Source organism: Schistocerca cancellata, chromosome 11 (genome assembly GCF_023864275.1).
Source record: "Schistocerca cancellata isolate TAMUIC-IGC-003103 chromosome 11, iqSchCanc2.1, whole genome shotgun sequence".
NCBI classification, from domain to species: Eukaryota; Metazoa; Arthropoda; class Insecta; order Orthoptera; family Acrididae; genus Schistocerca; species Schistocerca cancellata.
The window spans coordinates 122,680,595-122,700,581 of NC_064636.1; the positions used below are offsets into that span (position 1 = coordinate 122,680,595).

Below are 19,987 nucleotides of genomic sequence, written 5' to 3' on the forward strand. Positions count from 1 at the left end.
TATGCCTTCAATCAGACTGTTGCCTGAGACGTGTTTGGAGGCAAACCGGTCGGTCTGAACGACGTACGCCGCTCGTGGTCACGGAAGGCGCCGTAACTCCTATAAGATACGTGAATGCCATCCTCCAACCGATAGTGCAACCATATCGGTAGCAAATTGGCGAGGCATTCGTCTTGATGGACGACAATCTGCAATCTGCATTCACGACAATTCGCGCCCCCATCGTGCAGATATTGCGAATGACTTCCATCAGGATAATGACATTGCTCGACTAGTGGCGAACACATTCTCCAGACATGAACCCTACAAAACATGCCTGGGACAGACTGAAAAGGGCTCTTTACGGACGACGTAACCCACCAACCACTCTGACGGATCTACGCCGAATCGCCATTGAGGTGTGGGACAATCTGGACCAACAGTGCCTTGATCAACTTGTGGATAGTATGCCACGACGAATACAGGCATGCATCAATGCAAGAGGACGTGCTACTGGGTATTAGAGGTATTACAATCTGCACCACCACCTCTGAAGGTCTCGCTGTGTGGTGGTACATCATGCAATGTGTGGCTTTCGTGAGCAATAAAAAGGGCGGACATGATGTTCATGTTGCTGTCTACTCCATTTTTCTGTACAGGTTCCGGAACTCGCGGAACCCAGGTGAGGAAAGACTACTTTTGATTCTTAGTTTGTGAGATTAACAATTCTTCAGTTCGACTTTTATTGAAGTTAGAATTTTGCCTCGTGTAGGTTTTTCAGATGGATTTATTATACAAGTTTACGACCAAGAACTCAGTGGCAAAAAAAGTCAGTAGAAAGGGAAACAAGTCGGAGTAGAAAATTTTTACTTTTTATTCATTCGATGACTAATTTCGGGCCGAGACCCATTTTCAAATCATCATAAGTCAAAAACAGCATCCGATTATGTTATGACGATTTCAAAATGGGTCTCGGCTCGAAACTGGTCATCGATTGAATAAGAAGTAAAAATTTGCAACTTGGGCTGTTTTTTTATGTACTGATGAATAGTAGTTGTTGCCCTAAGGTACTGCAGCATGCTGGAAGTTCGCAAAAGAAAATGTGTTTGTAAGGTGCAGTAGCTGCTGTTAATTTTTTCCAGAGGAAATCTGTTTCTCACATGTATAACACTCCAGAATGATTGCAGCTTGCCATACATCAGACATTTGGTGGGTGATTTGATAAATATAATCGATACCTCTTGACTAGCTTTTTCCACTCAACTGATTAGTCATTCGACGGCTCTTCACTGATAAGGGATCTGACTTTGAGCCACGAACAGGTTTTAAGCAGTCCTTTAAGGACTGCATGGTTTTCGGAGGTTGGTGGTTAGAGTGGGGAAGCAGAGCCACTTTGCCGGAGGACAGGAGAATCTCGCGTGTGTCTTTTTCAGCAGGAAGGGCGTCCTGGTTTTTAGCCGGGTGAAGTGTCTCATATGTTACTTACAATGCAATAGTGTTGCACAATCGCAGTTCCCCGACTAAGTGCATAAAGAAACTCATCGTATGTGTCAGTATGGGCACTGACTCTGTTGTGAGTAAGTCTGCCCATTGATCACTTCACGATGTCTGCATACAGCGAAAAAAAAACCGATTGACAGCCGACCATTTATGTAGCCTCACAGTTGCATTTGTGTGCGCTGATGACGTGATGACGTTCAGAGGGAGCACATGGTCGTAATAAGGACTGAAAAAACCACACACTATGGGTTTCTTCCAGTAACGACCGTTAAGTTCTAAATGTTCCTTTCAGCTCTGCAGGAAGTTTCAGTACAGTAATGCAAAGTCTATAGTTACCGCAGATGGAGGATGTATTGCTCATAATTACGGACTCGTTATGTATTACCCGAGTTGTCTACGTGTGAGAGCAGCAAGGCCCTTACATTTACTGGAGGAACCAATCAGTTACAGTCCCTTAAAAGATAGTGTGATTCTTCCTCCTCCCAAACTGAGTCTCACTTATCTACACCCTTGTAACGACTGTGAAGTGCATGGCAGTGGGTACATCCATCGTATCACTTACTAAGAGTTACTCATGGTCCATTCACGTTCAGGGGTGTGTGAAGAATCATTAAAGTGCCTCTGTGTGTGCAGTAATCAGTCTAAACTTGTCTTCGTGATCTGTGCGAGAGCCATACGGATGGAGTTGTGATGTATTCGCAGAGTCAGGATTTGACGTTGGCTCTACAGACTTTTTAAATGTGGTTTTATGGAATATTGTCTCCTCCAGAAATCACCTGCACTCAGTGCAGTCCTTAGCTCCTCGAAAAGCATGCAGAATGGCAAAATTCTGGGCTGATTTAACAATTGCGGCATTCCAATAAAACTTGAAAACAAAAGTCAGTGAAATCACTCACCCAGACTCAGTATAGAAACATTACTATAATGCATATAATGTCTCGTAATCAGCACGAAACACGCCGCGCAGTGTTTGTGTACGAAATAAAATGTTCATATTCGAATATCTCCTAAAATAAATCACTCACAAATCTCAAGCTCTCACAAAATATTCAGTACTGTAGTCGCTCTTTGTCAACGGTAAAAGAAGCAATAAAACGCGCAAATTTCGTTATTTTGGAATAAATTTGATCAGCGCGATTTAACATAGGCGTTTACCAGAAGATGGCTCCCGAACGACTTCATCAGCTCCTAGATCGGAGGCACAAAGCCATACTGATACGCACGGGATATGCTTCATTCCTATTGGCTAATATATTAAACAGCCAATCAGATCATTTCGAGCACTTGTATACTTAAGGTATTTTTAATGACAATCAGATTACTGCAGGTAATTTAGACTGGAAATCACGTAATTCCAAAACTAAATAAAATTTAATGAAGACAAAATTAGATTCCATTCCGCAACATAAATTACTTACAGATTTAATACTCAACGACCCTTCTGGCTGCCTTTTGCAAAACCAAAGTAAGTCGGGCATACGTCACAAATTCCACTATTGTACAAGAAACGTTCTCACACATAGATTTACTTAATTTCCATATAATTTCAACGTATGTCCTCAGACCCAGCAAAACACTTACATAACCATAACACAATGAAATAATAATTTTCCAAAGTACTTTCTATTTAGTCAGAAATCTGTGGTAATGAAAAGAAAGAAAATTCCAGACAATTAGATTTTATGGACCTGTACTCCTGGTTGTAGTTTCAATTGATACTATAGATGAATCCATCACAGTCGTCCTTTAGGTAAAAATTTATATCTCCGAAAGTACTGAAGTTATTCACCTGAAATCAGCTGTGCCAGCGTGAGAACCAAAATTCTGCTCTCCTCCCAGCTCCGTGGTAAGCTACGCTTTCGATGTAAGATGACAATTCGTAATAATTAGCTACATTGAAAACCCAGAGAGTGGTTGAAAAAGTGTTCATATAGCTGACATGAGCAGTTTCATCTGGTTGTTTCATTAAACTGATAAAGCTGACCGAGTGAATAAACAGTTGATTAGCCACTCACGTCTTGCTGCATCAGTGACCTGCCCATCATCTGTGTACTGCTTGCCGTGGAGTACATCCTTCATTGGACCAAACAGACGGAAGTCGGAAGGTGCGAGATGCGGGTTGTTCAGCTCTGAGTGATCCACCGGTCACCTTGAATGGGAGCACGTTCCCACATCGCAGGAGTCACAGCCGTCTTGCAGCTGACCGACACGCGGGGGTCGGCCAGATACGCACAACCCTGCTGCGACGATGGCGCTGCTAGGCCAGGCGTTGATCACCAGTAAGCTCTTCTGACGATGACGGACACCTTGCACTACGACTCGCGGTGCTTCTGTTCACTGCCAAATCTCCTCAGACATTCTGCAAGCGGGTATGAACATCTTCGACGCTCTGGTTTTCATCCTAAAGAAACTCAGTGACAGCTCTCTGCTTGGGTCGCACCTCCTTTACGGACGCCACTTTGGAGGCTACTTACGGTGCTGTCAGCTGTTGGAATTTCATGAAACTGTAGGGGCTGAAGTGGAATATTCCACGATGTCTCACAAATTCCGCATTTTCCCTACAGAAATTGGCCGAGAAAAAAGTGTAGCGTTGCAGATCGAATGCCCCCGTTGGACGATGATTATGCTTATGTATTTTAATCGGGGTCCTCGATCTTGGTGTGGCTAGATTCTTCACAATGCCTGTCTTCGTCTCAGCATCTGGTAGCAAGAAATGCGTGTGTTTGAGAATAACTCCTCCCTAGATTTCTCCCTGACGTCACTGGAAATTTGTTTAATATCGTTCTCGGCCGAAAACACTAACATCTTATTGATATCTGAGCTGGACAGAGAAGTCGTTACCACAGCCAGGACATACACACAGCCAAACCAGTTGCAGAAGTACTGGCTTGCACGCGAACTGGTTCCGAAAATGACGAAGAGATTAAGGAAATGCTTTTTGAGAGAGAAGAAATTGCTCAGATCGTTAAGCGAGATGAAAACTTGTGATGGGGCACTCGAAATCGATAGGCAGAATACGAAGCGGAAAAAAAGTTGGAGGAGAAAAGAAGTGAAGTAAGGGAATGAAAGGGTGATGGGGCAGTCGAAATCGATAGGCAGAATACGAAGCGGAAAAAAAGTTGGAGGAGAAAAGAAGTGAAGTAAGGGAATGAAAGGGGAAGCTGCCTGGCAAAATTTCGCACAGAGCACAATTTAACCACTAACAGTTGGTTTGAATCATGAAAGACAATTGTGTACATGGTAGGAGTCAGAATGCACCTCACTATTTGAGACATACTACATAGTCCAAATATTTACTATTACTTAACAAATAAAAATGTGCTCGGATGGAACCCTGCTTCTCTCATAATGACTCTGGAAATTGCTAATGTCCATTCCAATCAGCTGGAAATTTATTTCCTGAACCAGAGATTACGAGTTGCAATTTCCATTTTAATCAACGACGTGGAAAGAAGTCCCCTCTTAACGAAACGAAGAAAGACATTGTTATCTAACAATCTATTCAGAGTACGATATATTGTCTTAGAAATATTGGATCATGGTTGGCTGTCTATTCAGAAAATACTGTCTGAAAAACTAGTTTCGTCGATTATTTGACTATTTCTGGACCAGTTGGTTGATAAAGACCAGATGCCATCAGACATGTGGAATTACAGTGGAAGGCCCCATCACATCGAAAACGCCTCTGAGGGGTGGAAGAAAGTGATCTATTAATATCAAAAGCTCAGCCAAATGTTTACTCATTAATAAAAAACCTTAGAGAGGGCGTAGAGTGCTTTTGCTGATTAATTTCGAATTTGGATGGAAAAAGAATAAAGAAGTTTGCAATTCATACTGATGAGACGACTGTAATGATTCCAAATTGATGGCACCGTGAAATCGTTTCTGACTTGTGTGACCCACACACGGAAATTGCACTGCAGAAGAAAACATCACCACCATTGGAAATTATATAAATATTGAAAAGTAGTTTAATGCACGTCGTACTCATTGGAAAGCTTGTAAACAACTTTAATGATGGACGAAATGAGACCACTTCCTCACGGTTTTCCTGGGAAATGAGACACAGACAGCTGAATACCTGTTGCAATTTGTGGAACATTCGGTAATGAAGACCGGTAGGGCTACCTTAAAGGTCATGCCTCTTCTAGGGCACCATCACGGCACTCCCATTGAGAGACACTCTATGAAGAAAAACCTGTGTGGGTGGGCAGCAAACAGAAAACCGGTCCAGAAGACACAAATGACAAGCAGCCACATCCACTCATTCGCCCTTCGTCTGCAGACCACTGCACAGTGTGTGGTCGAACCACTGTCCTCCCGAATGTGAGTCCAGAGTGTCTCACAGCCACGCCCTGCATATCCAGTCCACTACTTGCATTTCACACACGTTTCTCTGCCGGTTACATGGCGCAGACACGCACGAAGATAGTGTCTCCAAAATATGCTGAAGGTGATCGGGACCATTGCTCTCTGTCTACTAATAATTCAGACACGATCCCGCTCAGTATCTTGGCAAATTTGTGATTACCTAAAAAACCGTTTGAGTGAAAGAATCTGCGAAAGCTCAGTGTAAACTACAGTCGCATTGTGAGTGTCACAATAAGGTAGAATACTACACCACTGATCTCAGGATACGTTAAACATTTATAAGACAATGACGTCTGATTCTTAGACGAGGAACGTATCGATGCTCGAAGACTGTATGGAAATGTAAACGGCTTTACAGCTTTTACCGCTTCGTTTATTTACACGCAGCACCACTTGGATGTAGGAAAATACGGTAACAATACCTGTAAACAACAGTAAAAAGTCGTTCATTATGCGATTACAACGCCAGTGTCCAAAGTTTTGAGCCTATAACATTGAGTGCATACTTGGAATGGGGAGGCGAAAAAACCACAAAGCGATGTTAAACGGAAGCAAATGTACAATTAACTAATGAGGGATGGGGAAGGAAGACTTGGGTTGGTCGGGTGGCTTCCAGAAGCCTGCAGTGCACGTGTTGGCCTGCGACCCTGCGCTGACTTCCGGCGCTACACTCTGTGCAGCACTGCCTCGGCGTCTCCATCCACGTCGAGCTGGCGTGACAGAAGTCTTGGGACGAATTCTTAGGCGCTCTGCTAGCACCGTAACAATCCGGCAGACCTCTTACGCTGGTGTAATGGAGATGCTAAGTCGGCATGTTTCGAAAAAAGTGGAAGCCGTGCTCGTGAAACCCACTTGTCTGAATTTCGGAAACCAGTTTACACTGTAGTGTGTGGAACTACTTCACTGACTCCGTCGTTTGCCCCCTCATACGACCAGGAGAGCCAAGAGTGATGTCGGAGCTGTGACAGAGCTTACTTTGGTTTAGCCATGACGTATCTGTCATCTAATAAGTATCCGAACGTTCTGTGGGGCAAAGATGCTATACAAACACGTCCACGCCAAAAGGAGGTACAAATAAATATTTGTGCGAAAGTTCTACAACACACGTTCTGGAAATGGAGGCAACGAGTTTAATTCCTAAACTGCTCAACCTGGAAATACCTGGGTACACCATAGCTTGCAACATTCGGATAAAATGGCGACATGATTTATGATTGTATTATGCAGCATTGTTTACGATGGAGGTGGGCGCTGAATCTTTTTCTTAAGAAAGAAGACACAGATATCAGTCTGTTAAAAGGAGAGTTAAACATACTAATGAATTTAGACTCTTACAGTGGTTCAGAACGGTTCAAATGGCTCTGAGCACTATGGGACTTAACATCGGAGGTCATCAGTCCAATAGAACCTAGAACTACTTAAACCTAACTAACCTAAGGACACCATACACATCGATGCCCGAGGCAGGATTCTAATCTGCGACCGTAGCAGGCGCGCGGTTGCGGATTGAAGCGAGTAGAACCGCTCGGCCTCCATGGCCAGTCAAGTTTAATTGTGCCTACCCTGAGACATTCACTGAGGAAACTGATTTCTGCATTACATGTACATTGCTTCTGATGTGTCACGGATCTGAGGAATCTAAGATAAGGAGGAAGAAAATTTTTCTCAGAGGTGCCACGAGCTTGGATTTAAATATAAGTCCTGTAACTTTAGTGCTGAAAGAAGTTTGTTGCTTTGCCATTACTTTGCTATGACATAAATTAACCATCTTTTGACTGAGAACGATAACATTTTTAGAAGGTGAAAGCAGTCTATCATAGAACCACGCTGGTAGTTACAAACCTTAGGTGATCACGAAGCAGTACGGACCCTTGTCATTTGAAGGAAACTGGTGACGTTGCAATTGATTCAGGGTGGACAACACTTTCACAGCTGCTGTTTCATACAGGTCTGCATGCGCCTCGTACAAGTGTTGAGGGTGCAGTGTGAGGGCTGCTCAGTGGCACTGTGTTTCAGGACCACCCACCATGTCGGCAGTTACGGAGGTTCAGAACACCACAACCGAGGCCCTGGCCGCCCTGCTAGACGGGGGTGAAGGCGCCCTGGTGACGCTGGTGGCGGGCGAGACGAGGGTGGCGGCTCACAGGGCCGTGTTGGCAGCCGCGAGCCCCGTGTTCAAAGCTATGTTCGCGCACGACATGCTGGAGGCCAGCTGCAGCCAGGTGAGCATCGACGACGTGGAGGGCCCGGTGCTGAGGCTCCTGGTGGCCTACACGTATACCCTGCAGGCCCCCCAGCTGCCCGACACGGCCGCCCAGCTGCTGGCGGCGGCCGACAAGTACGGCTTGTCGGCCCTGAAGGCTGCCTGCGAGCGGCAGCTGATCTCGCAGTTGGCCGTCGAGACCGCAGCGGCGACGGCCGTCACGGCAGTGAGGCACTCGTGCCCGGACGCCACCAGGGCTGCCGTCGCCTTCATAAAGGACCACCTGCAGGTGATGGCCACGCGGGGCTGGGCGGACGCTGTGCTCGAGTGTCCACAAGAAGTCAACGAAGTCATCCGTCAACTCCGTGAGCCACCAGCAGAAGCCAGGTAAGCACGAATCCCTTTTTGGCAGTGCTAGTGTGAATTTGACGTCGTCTTTGCTTTGTTCGTCATGGGTTTCTTTGCTGCCTACATTGCGTAACACCTTAACTTGATCTAATTACTGATCATCAGTCACGATGCTAAGTCTCTCGCTGTTTTCACTTCTGCTTCTTATCAATTTTGCCTTTCTCTGATTTACTCTGATTCCGTATTCTGTACTCATTAGACTGTTCATTCCATTCAGCAAACCATGTAATTCTTCTTCACTGTCACTGAGGGAATCAGTCATCAGCAAATCTTATCATTTCACCCTGACTTTTAATTCCACTTCAATCTTTCCATTATTTCCGTCATCGCTTCTTCGGTATATAGATTGAACAGTAGAGGCGAAAGATTACATCCCTGTCTGTGACACCCTTTTTAACCAGAGTGCTTCGTTCTTGGTGTTCCACTCTTACTTTACCTTCTTGCCTCTTGTACATATTGCAAATTACTTGACTTCTCCTCTGGCTTACCCAAATTTTTCTCAGAATTTCAAACATCTTGCAACATTTGATATTGCGATGCTTTCGCCACGACCACAAATCCTATGGACGTTACGGAACGTCAATTTTCTTTTCCGTTCTCCTGTGTATTATCCTTCTTAGCAACTGGGATGCTTGAGCTGTTAAGCTGATTGTCCGATAATTCTCACACTTCTCTGCTCTTGCAGTCTTCCAAATCGCGCAGATTATATTTCTCTCAAAGTCATATTGTATATTGCCAGACTCATACATTCTACACAACAGTGAGAATAGACCTTTTGCTACCTCCTCCAATGATTTTAGAACTTGTGATTGAATGTTGTCTATACCTTATGCCTTCTTTTCTTCATTTTCACGAGAACATCTATACTCATCCGTTCACAGTATCTCACTTTCTGCCCTGCCTTTCTATTGATACTGAATCCTATTCCTGTTATCAGCTGCTGTTGCTACTACCCTATTCTCATGTGATCAGAAATCCTTTCCTTTCCTTTCATTTACTTTTCTTTCCTTTCCGCGTCACTGACACCCACTACAGCAGATACGTCCTCAGCATTTCCCTTTTCTTATTTTCTAGCTTCCCAACCACATACAAATTCCTTACTTTCCACATCATGACTCGTAGAACGTTATCCTTTTTTGATTACTCAACTTTTTTCTCATGGTCACCTCCCACTTGGGCCTCCTCGCCTGGAGGTTTGAATGGGGGACTAGTCTTGCCAATGGAGAGTCTGTACAGCACAGACTTACTGAATCACATGCCTCATTGACGGACGTTATGTATCTTTAAGCAGTGGTTTACATTGCCTTCTGCATTCTCATGTTGTTGATCATTGCCAATTCTTCCTCATTTAGGAGCAGTTTCTGACCTCAAGATAAAGAGTGTGCCCTGAACCTCTGTCGGCCCCTCCGCCCTCTTTGGAAAGGCTGTTGGCTGAAAGAGGGTGACACCTTATGCTGGAAGTCTTCAGACACCAATGCTGATGATTTGTATTAAAAATTCAAGTGATGGTGAGGTTCAAACCCAGGACTGAGGACTTTCCTGATTACTAAAAAAGACGCTACCCCTGGGTGACTGGCCCCAAAGAGCAGGGTATGACTCCCCGAGATGTCCAGTAAAGCAGGAGCCATGAGCGCTGGGGCTAGTCGTGCACACTGGGGGCAAACAAGAAGAGAATAATCCAGCCAGCACAGTAACATTGTCACACTCAGTGCTGTGCCTTACAATCACATTTCCTTCTCGTCTCTGTTCAACTATCGCCCTGAGTATTTTCCGTGCATTCCCTTTCACTAAACAGACAGGCAATCTCTGCCCCCCCCCCTGTCTTGTTTGAAGTTCCCTGTGGCGTTACAAGGTCCTCCAGGGAATCCTATCAGCTTTCCTGCTACTGGGATACAGCAGATTATTTCGCTGTCCACCTACAGGTGTACGACATATCTCCCACGACGTCAGTATTGATGTGACTTTTCATCCAGCTATCATTTGTTGCCTCTGTCTCTCGGATACATATGCTCCATACAAGCGTATTTTGTTTCGTTTTCAATTTAAAAAAATCCGTATTCAATAGACTACAGGTTACTTCACAAGTTGTAAACGTTGTCCATCAGATAAAATTGCATACACTGCGTAACCCATTTTTTTCTTTTAATGGTGGCCTCTACTGCAAACTGCTCAACACGAAAATTGTTCTTTAAGAAACACATCACCACGGCTGTCTTTTCAATGAATCAAATTGTGGAGACATTACATGCATATATACAGTTCTATTTGCTTTACTCAAATGCAGATTTTGAATATACTCTTGATAACTTTTATATCATAGCTCTTGTAATTCTTGTCCATCTTCTTCATTCCCTCAGGCTTCACATCAAACAGCGCCTGCATATCCATGACCGTATAGTTTCAACAGTAAGTTGATACCCCAACTTATCAGTTTGTTTCTCTATCGCTGGATCTCTCTCTCTCTCTCTCTCTCTCTCTCTCTTCCTCCAGTGATATAATTCAGCATCCATATATCAGTTTTCAAATTACCTCACAACCAAAAGTAGCAGCCAGTTGACTTTAACTGCTTCTAAATTCTGTCTGAAAGTTGTTTTGTCAGGGCAACAAAATCGTTGGCCCTTATGTTTGGGATTTGGTTTCTGCTTCATTTTGAACAATTTGTTGTTTTGCATCTTAAGTTACGCCAGTGGGGAATATAGCAGAAGTAGTGCAGAAAAAGACCAGTTAATTGGTGGCACAGTCACGTTAAGTGACAGGCTGGTGTTCTGTTGCCCCGGTGGACAGTCCCTCAGCTGTACCGCCTGCAGTGAGCCCCTGTGTGAACACGCCCACCCACACAGTGTTTCTCTGTGCAGCTCGCCGACCGCCACAGGGGGCGGGTCCACCCCCAACTCTGACCGTCAACCTCACAGCGGCCACAGCCGGACTCCTGCTGCAGCTGCGCCTCCCACGTCTGCCCGACACACCCCTCCACCTGATGACGCAGCCGTCTCGCTCTTCTGGTGAGTTGTGTTGCCACACGTGCCCAAGTCTTACCCTCACAGTACTGCTTATTTTGGCATTATCCAGCCGATATAGTAAATAAAATAAGATACAGATTCCTTCAGTTTTTGGATGGAGGTTACAGTTGCCATTATACATTACTCCTTTCTCACTTTTTTGGCTATGATATTTTGAAGATTGAGCACATATGCAGAAGATTTCTTGTTCTCTGTATTTGCCATGAGAATTACGTTCAGTTCAGAGTCACTCAACTGTAGTTACGTAGGAAGTGTCGCATACAAATCATACCCATTCCCAAAGATTCTTTATATATTGATGTGTTGAATCTAGATTTTGTTTTTAGTGACAATTGTGTGTCTTACAAATTGATTCTGAATTAAATGGATTAATGGGATTTTTCACACAATTCCACTCAACAAAACTTATGTGAATGGTTGTAGAGATAAGTTATTGAAGACACTGAGGAAGAAATGGTGAAAATAAGGTAAACAGAAACAGAAGTAATAATGACAAAAAGTTAATATTTAGTACCGGAATGAGGATACAGCTTGTTTTGGGTATGTCTTAAAATGTAATTCGAATATTCCTTAAATGGTTCTCTGGTCAGTTACATCTGTAGTGACTATTGAAAATCTGTGCCGCACTGGAACAGGAACCCAGATTTGCTGCTTATTGCAGGCAGTCTCCTTGAGCAGTCGGCTGCCTGAGCACACCTCCACTTCTGACTCAGTGTCTCATCGACGCTTACACTAGAGTTTACACCGGGGGGCTTGGGGGAAGAGTAGCAAAAGGGAAATCGAATCGGTGGTGTTATCCTACTGCAGAAGATGTACATGAGAACCTCTGGTGGTAGTGTTAGCAAATCATGGGTAAAAAACATCATCCACAATGGTAATTCCATCTACGCCAGCAAACGCACTCAGCTGGTCTAATGGTTGAGGTATCTGCTCTCGAGAAGGGAGAAATGCAGTGGGTGTGGCTGAGTGGAGATGCGTACAGCACTGTATGGCTCGACACTCGTAAATAAACTCCTGCAACTGATGAATGATGGTCACCAGGTGTGATGAGTAGTGGATTTGATTCACCGAGGAGAAGTTTTGCCTGATTCCATGGTATAGTTAACTTTTATTTTTAGAAAAGAGCAACCGACGTGGGCAAAGATAGTTGGTCCTACTGAAAATATATATATATATATATATATATATATATATATATATATATATATAACCAACAGCAGAGTTTCCACAATGATGATGGTGCCACTAAACCGGAGTTACTAAATACAGTTTTCCTAAATTCCTTCACGAAAAAAGGCAAAGTAACTATTCAAGAATTCGAAACCAGAACAGCTGTTAGCATGAGTGACATAAAAGTACATATTTTAGGTGTTGTGAAGCAACTCAAATCACGCGAGTCTTCTGGTCCAGATGGAATACGAATCAGGTTCCTTTCAGAGTATGCAGACACAATAGTGCCTTTCTTAGCAATCATATACAACCGTTCACTTGGCGAAAGGTCTGTTCCTAAAGACCGGAAAGTAGCACAGGTCACACCAATACCCAAGAAAGGAAATAGGAGTAACCTATTGAATTACAGACGCATATTACTGACCTCAATTTGCAGTAGGATTTTGGAGAATATACTGTACTCGAACATTATGACTCACCTTGAAGAAAGTGACTTATTGATACATAACCAACACGGATTCAGAAAATATTGTTCTTGTGCAACACAGCTAGCTATTTATTCCCATGAAGTAATGAGTGCTGTCGACAAGGGATCTAAGATTGATTCCATACTCCTAGATTTCCAGAAGGGTTTTGATACCATTCCTAACAAGAGACTTTTACATGGTGTATACGGCCGGAAGATCCGGTAAAGCCCCAGGAATTTTTTCATCCGCAAGAAAACCGGGAAAAACAGGGGAATTTTCTAAAATCCCTGGAGTTTTTCATTGATTTAGTTTTCAGTTAATTTTTTGTCATTTTGACTGGTAATAACCGATACTCTAACAAAGGACATTACTGTATCCCGCTACTGCTGACTGCAGCAACAAAATATGAACGAGGGAATGAAATTTAAATTCCAAAGGAAATGCTTCATATATAAACAAAAAACACACAGTGCTCACACAAGCGTCTGCCAACAGCAAAATGTGTGAAAGGCTGTAGGAAGACAATGCAGTGCTTCGTAACAACAAATTACCTCCAATGAGCGTTAAGTCACAACTGTTTACATCAGATTCATTTAAGCAGTTACGAGCGGAATCACGCGCATGCGCAGTTGAGTCGCGTCTGAGTAGTACCTTCTCCTGCTTCTGGAAACAGGAATGTCGCTGTTGGTTCTGCATGCAGCAAACCGGAGTATCTGAACCAGGCGGCAATTTCGGTGGCGAGGGGGGAAAATTCGTATTGTTGAGGAAAAATAACCTTGTTTCACAAAGCACCTAGCATCTAGAGCACATTGGTCTATCGATTATTCAAAAGAGTTTGAAGCTCATCCCTGTTGCTTTTTGAACATTTTTGATCACATTCTAAGTTGATTTCTGAATGGATAATAAGTTGATTTTTGAATGCGTGCATAGTGTACATGATGTACCTGCCAGGGGAATCCTCGTCGCATCTGGAAATAAACTTTCCTGCAGGCAAAAGGGGACGGGGCTACACGAGCTGAGCGGAATAAAGCCGCACGGGTGAATTTCTTTATGATGCGGGAAGTGGCAATTGGCACCAAACAAAGAAAAGTGGGAGGTCATCGACATGGGTCTTAAGAGAAATCCGCTAAATTTTGGGTACACAATAAATCGCACAAATTTAAGGGCTGTCAATTCGACTAAATACCTAGGGATTACAATTATGAGCAACTTAAATTGGAATGACCACACAGATAATATTGTGGGAAAGGCGAAACAAAGACTGCGCTTTGTTGGCAGAAACTTAGAAGATGCGACAAACCTACCAAAGCGAGCCTACATTACACTTGTACGTCCTCTGCTGGAATATTGCTGCTCGGTGTGGGATCCTTACCAGGTACGATTGGCGGAGGACAGCTAAAAAGTGCAAAGAAGGGCAGTTCGTTTCGTGTTATCGCGCAATATGGGTGAGAGTGTCACTGATACGATACGCGAGTTGGTGAGGCAGTCACTGAAACAAAGGCGGTTTTCTTTGCGGCGAGATCTGTTTACGAAATTTAAATTGCCAGCTTTCTCTTCCGATGGAAAATATTTTGTTGACATCCACCTATGTAGGGCGAAATAATCAACATAATAAAATAAGAGAAATCAGAGCTCCAATGGATAGATTGAGGTGTTCCTTTTTCCTACACGCCATTTGAGAGTGGAATGGTAGAGAAGTAGTATGAAACAGGTTCATTGAACCCTCTGCCAGGCACTTCAGTGTGAATTGCAGAATAACCATGTAGATGTTGATTCCCTCCGGTATAGAGATTAAAGTACTTCCTGCTTTGATTGACCAAGATAATCAGCTGCAGATATCGACTTTGGAATCCAGTGAACATTTAAAACCCTCCTCCACCTCAGGCAGGCAACAGAAGCACACCCATTTCGACTGGCAGTCATGGAAGACACAGAGAATTTGTGTTGAAATTGTATCAGGAGCAGGCAACAAACAGAAATTTTTCAATTTTCGTGCATACAAATCATGTGGGTAATAACGCGTAATTTGGCACAGGAGGTACATACTTACAAGTAAAGAAAATTTTAAAAACGCTCAATATAAGATGACACACACTTACATGTGGTACATGCACACTGAAAACATCATCGATAGTGTCGAATTGTATACTTGGTATCCAGGACAATAGTATTAATTATGCAGCACATGCTGATATCAAAATCAGTATGCTCCATAGAGAACGTGAAACAAAGGAGAAAACAATAGAACGCAAGGATGAGACGCAAGACTTGGAAAGGTAGGCAGTGGGTAAATGTTTGGGATGCAAACACAACAGGTTATGTTACAATGAAAAAAGTGAGAAACTTACTGTTAGAGAAGGAAGCAATGGACTTAACAGCACACATAATAACAAACTAGGACAATGACAAACAAAGAATAAAGTTTTGGGGGGGGGGGTGTCAGGGAGAGTCGACCTGGTTCCCTTGTTGTATTTGAAAGATGTCGACCAACTTATTGTGTACGAAGCAGTGACTTTTATACTTTTTGTCGGTATGTCAAAAATTTTCCGTGTTACTGGTCTGAATGACTTAGCTGTCTGGCGAGGAAATTGTATTTCAGTACAGATGCGTTTAGTTTCTAGTGTTTTCTTCGTAAGTGAAAGAAGGAATTGGTACCCAGAGAAGGTAGTTTTAGGGGTGTGTTTGAATGTAGATGAAGGGTTGGGTAGCAAGTGCATGCCGAGGTGAAAGGAGGCGGATCTGTGGAGTGAATTATGAGGAAAACCAAATAAATTTGTTAGGAGATGGAGTGCACCTATTTTTAATGGGAGATGGCTGAAGTTTTTGATTATGGGCTAGTTCTGTGGATCTGTCTGTAATATGCTGGTTAACCCGTATCGCGGAAGCGAGATTTCTAGATTTGTGACTTGTCGCTCGGAAGAAGTGTATTCAGAATTGTTGGCAGTTTTACGGCTGTGACAGTTTCTTTCATTTGGTGTGTGTGTCTCGATAGTAGAGAGTGTGTTGATGTTTTGTGCAGGTGCCTTTCTGGGGCAGAGCGAGGCAGGAGGCTGATAGAGGCGGCTAAGGTGGGGGCGGTGGAGGAGGTGCAGCTGTTGCTCGCGGCTGGGGCGGACTTGGGGTCGAGAGACGGGGACGGGGAGACCGCCCTGCACTGGGCTGCACTGAGAGGCCACGCGGCTGTGGTGCGGCTGCTGCTCTCTGCGGCGTCCCACCCCGACGCCAGGGATCAGTGGTGGCGGACGCCGCTGCACTGGGCGGCACGGAATGGCCACGCAGAAGCGGCGGCTGCGTTGCTGCAGGCCGGAGCCGACAGGGGGAAGACGGATGAAGATGGGGAGACCCCCCTGGACTACGCCAGGCAGCAAAACCAACACCATCTCATCGAGATGCTAACACAGCGTTAACACGTGCCACTAGAGGAAATGTCATCATGTACTTCATTGTACATAACATTAAAATAAAAAATTGAAAAAAAAGAACGTTTTCTCTATTCATTTCTACCTTTTGCAGTCCGCACAATTTCTCCAGTAACACGACAACTACTGCAACAACAGGAGATATCTGTAAACCAACGCGACAAACCTTCCTTTTCAGAATTCACTCTGTAAAACATTTCACAAGCAATTTCTGCAAAAGCTCAGCAACAATTGACAAATACTCCATCATTCATAAACTTCACTTCTCTCTCCCTCTGTCTTGCGTTTCTCGTCCCACATACAATATTCAAACAGCTTACAAGCATACAGCCGACATCTCTCACAACCGCCTGTATTTCGTAACGTAAACACCCAATCTCTTCCAAGAGACAAATCCAAGAATAGCGGTTGTTGTGTAACACGTCGCCCAGCAGCAATAACGTCACTTCTTCCCACCAGTCCGCTACATTACCTAATTACTGCAAACTATTTGCTACATTACATCACTGCGAACTGCGCCATGCTCAAATTACTGCCATATAAGCTGTTCAGTTAGAATGTATCTTCGCTTCAGATTTCACACTGAATTCAGTTCTGTGCGTGCACTGCACAAGTACTTAGTACTTTTCGTGTTTAATTGCAATGTCACACTTGTAGCAGTGCTCACACCACTTCATGCTCACACCATCTGCAGCCTTCTTGCCAGCTCACCTTCGAATAAAGGCAATTGAAGATCCACCTAAAATCATTTCTCTCCCACACACCTCGCTTGCTGCTCTTACAGAGCAAACTATCATATCTCAGGGAATTATACTCAATCGCGTGAGACATGCAGCCAGTAGTGGAAATATACATGACTTTCAAAAAGTACACTTTTGCGTCTCTGTAGATGTTTTGAAAGCAGACGACATTTAGAACATTCATTCCCCTCTCTGCTGTGATAGATTTAGACTTGGTGTCCCCATGTGTGCATGTGTGACGAAAGTGGCAGACTGCATTCTGAACAAGAGCTTCTGTGGCCCTCATGTGGCGGCGTTACACACGGAAGACCCTTAACATTCTCTGTGAGGAAGCAGCGGCGCCAGGAGACAGTATTGACTTGGTGAGTGACCTCCACGGCATTGATGAATACTTCAGGCTCTGCCAGTTGATCGTCAACATAAATAAATGTAATATACTGTGCGTACACAGGAAAAGAAATCCACTACTGTACAATTACACTGCTGATCACAAATTGCTGGAAACAGTAAGTTACCTACCGTAAAATATCGAGCAGTAACTATCCAGAGCCACCCTGTGTGCAATGACCAAAAAATACCAATTGGTAACAAACTGCAGTAGATCTTTTCTCAGCGATTCCATAATCACATGTTTTGGGCTCCTAAATCCAAATTTCGTGCTTCCTGCCTTTTAGTATGTCAGCTTCACAACGAAAGCCTCAAAATTTTCCGACTTTTCTCAGATTTTCATTTATTTCACAAAGACTACGTGTTTCTCAAAGTTGAAAACCCAACACAAAATTAAATTGGACAAACTCTTCTACAATCAGCAGTGATTTTGTGACGGCGAGTGGTAACCGCGCTAGAGCATCCTAAAAAAAAACGGCGACTCCCCAAAATTCGGATTCGCTACGCCCGCACATGCGCAGAAGTACGCCTTCTGCTTCTCGCTCGGGTGGCCACCGGCCAAGTGCAGAGTTTCGTAATGCAGATTTTGCGCCTTTTTCACTGAGTAACTCTTCACGAACACAGTAACTAAATGATGTAGAAAAAGAGCCGGGAGGACGCATTGTGACAGGCGTTGTGAATGTGGTCACCTCTCTAAACCTCTGCACTCCCTCCGCGTCAAACAAGAGAGCTGCTAGGGAAAGATTTTTCAGCGATCGACTCAGAAGGCGCGACACCCTTCTGTGGCGCCCTGCAAAATCTGCCTGCAGGTCTGGACACTGAAGCCGTAGCTGAGCGGCGCGCCGTCATACGTACTCCCTGCACGCACGTCTCGGCAGTGTCAGCTTCGAGGCCTGACAGACTCCACACCACAGCGGGCTGTGAGTAACTGTGCAGGACTACGACGCAGCCCCTGTCAGCTTCTCCGACCACCACCCTGTAATAGTTATTGCAAAATGTCTACCTCGTCCCAAAATAATTCGCAGAGGATACTGGAAATTAAATTCTAACCTGCTGCACATAATGTGGATGAATATGGATTTCATTTCTCTCTACAAATTGTGCGTTAACTGGAAACATTTCTTCCGTAAAGCAATTGAGTGGTGGGTGAATCTCGTAAAACCCAGTGTTCGGAAATTAGTTACAAATGTCGCCTACAGGATTGAAGTAAAGCGTGAATTTCATTTTGAATTATTTGATACTTGTAAGAATAATTAGTAATTGTCACTACATAATTCAAAAAAATAAAATAATTCGTTCACGTGACGTATCAGACTGTAAATAATAAAAAACATGTTGGTAAGTTCTACACACAACTTACTTATCTACAGAATTTTCATTTGGGGGATGGTAAACAGTTACATTATGTATAAAATGCTACACAGGCAACCATGTCCTCCAGATAAACTCATGTGTGTTAACTGGAGAAACACTGGCCACGGTAGCTGGAAAGGAACAAGTAGGGGCGAAGCCTTCGACTGCAGGCGACAGACCAACTGGGCGACATTTTGGAAGAAAATTTCCTCCAACTGAGAGCAAAGCGAGGCCGTGAAGATGGTGTAAAGCGTGTGCTGACAAAGTTAAAAAAGAAACTGGAGAGAGAAAAAGGGAAGAATCAATACACCGTTGTCCAGTGTGTGATGTTGCGCTGTGCATGCCAGAATACTTTGAACCATTTCACACGAAAGCCAATTACGTATACAATTTATTTATAAAAAATTGTGATTTAATTTAGTTGTGTATTAAGATATTTTTTAGTAAATGCCTTTCAGTTTGTTTTCATAAAACATAAAAAAAGTGCAATATTCATTCTACCTATCATAAACCCTACTGTGTGTTGTGTGATGTCCTTAGGTTAGTTAGGTTTAAGTAGTTCTAAGTTCTAGGGGACTGATGACCATAGATGTTAAGTCCCATAGTGCTCAGAGCCAAACCCTACTGTAAAAACTTTATTTTCTTTGTTTCAGCTACAAACTTGCGACAACAGTGTAAATTTAAGTGGAGTTGGTAACTATAATGTGTTACTTCGTTTTAAAGTTTGATGTACAGGGGTAAAACGGAACAAGTGCAACGATTTATCTGTAACCGTTCGTGAATTGTGATTTTTTTCGAAAACGACAGAAAACCCCAGTCTGACGAGCTAGAATGTCGTTAAGAGTCCCAGACTTCAAAGTGTTGATTTGTTGTTCCAGTGAGAGGCAACAAGGCCAGGCTGACTCGATTACGGGGCCAGCGTGTGTGGCGGTGGTGTTACGACGTCACCACAGTGTGTCAGCAAGAGGCG

General features: G+C 43.7%; 1 protein-coding gene across 1 annotated transcript in view; it reads left to right on the forward strand.

The window, feature by feature from the left end:
* Window positions 1-16,525, forward strand: part of LOC126108315 (TD and POZ domain-containing protein 1-like) — a 67,779-nt gene extending 51,254 nt beyond the window's left edge. The window contains exons 2-4 of the mRNA XM_049913535.1: window positions 7,867-8,440; window positions 11,317-11,463; window positions 16,138-16,525. Of these exons, the coding sequence (XP_049769492.1) occupies window positions 7,878-8,440; window positions 11,317-11,463; window positions 16,138-16,525 (1,098 nt within the window). The 5' untranslated portion in view covers window positions 7,867-7,877. The remainder of the gene's footprint in view (window positions 1-7,866; window positions 8,441-11,316; window positions 11,464-16,137) is intronic.
* The last annotated feature ends 3,462 nt before the right edge of the window (window positions 16,526-19,987 follow it).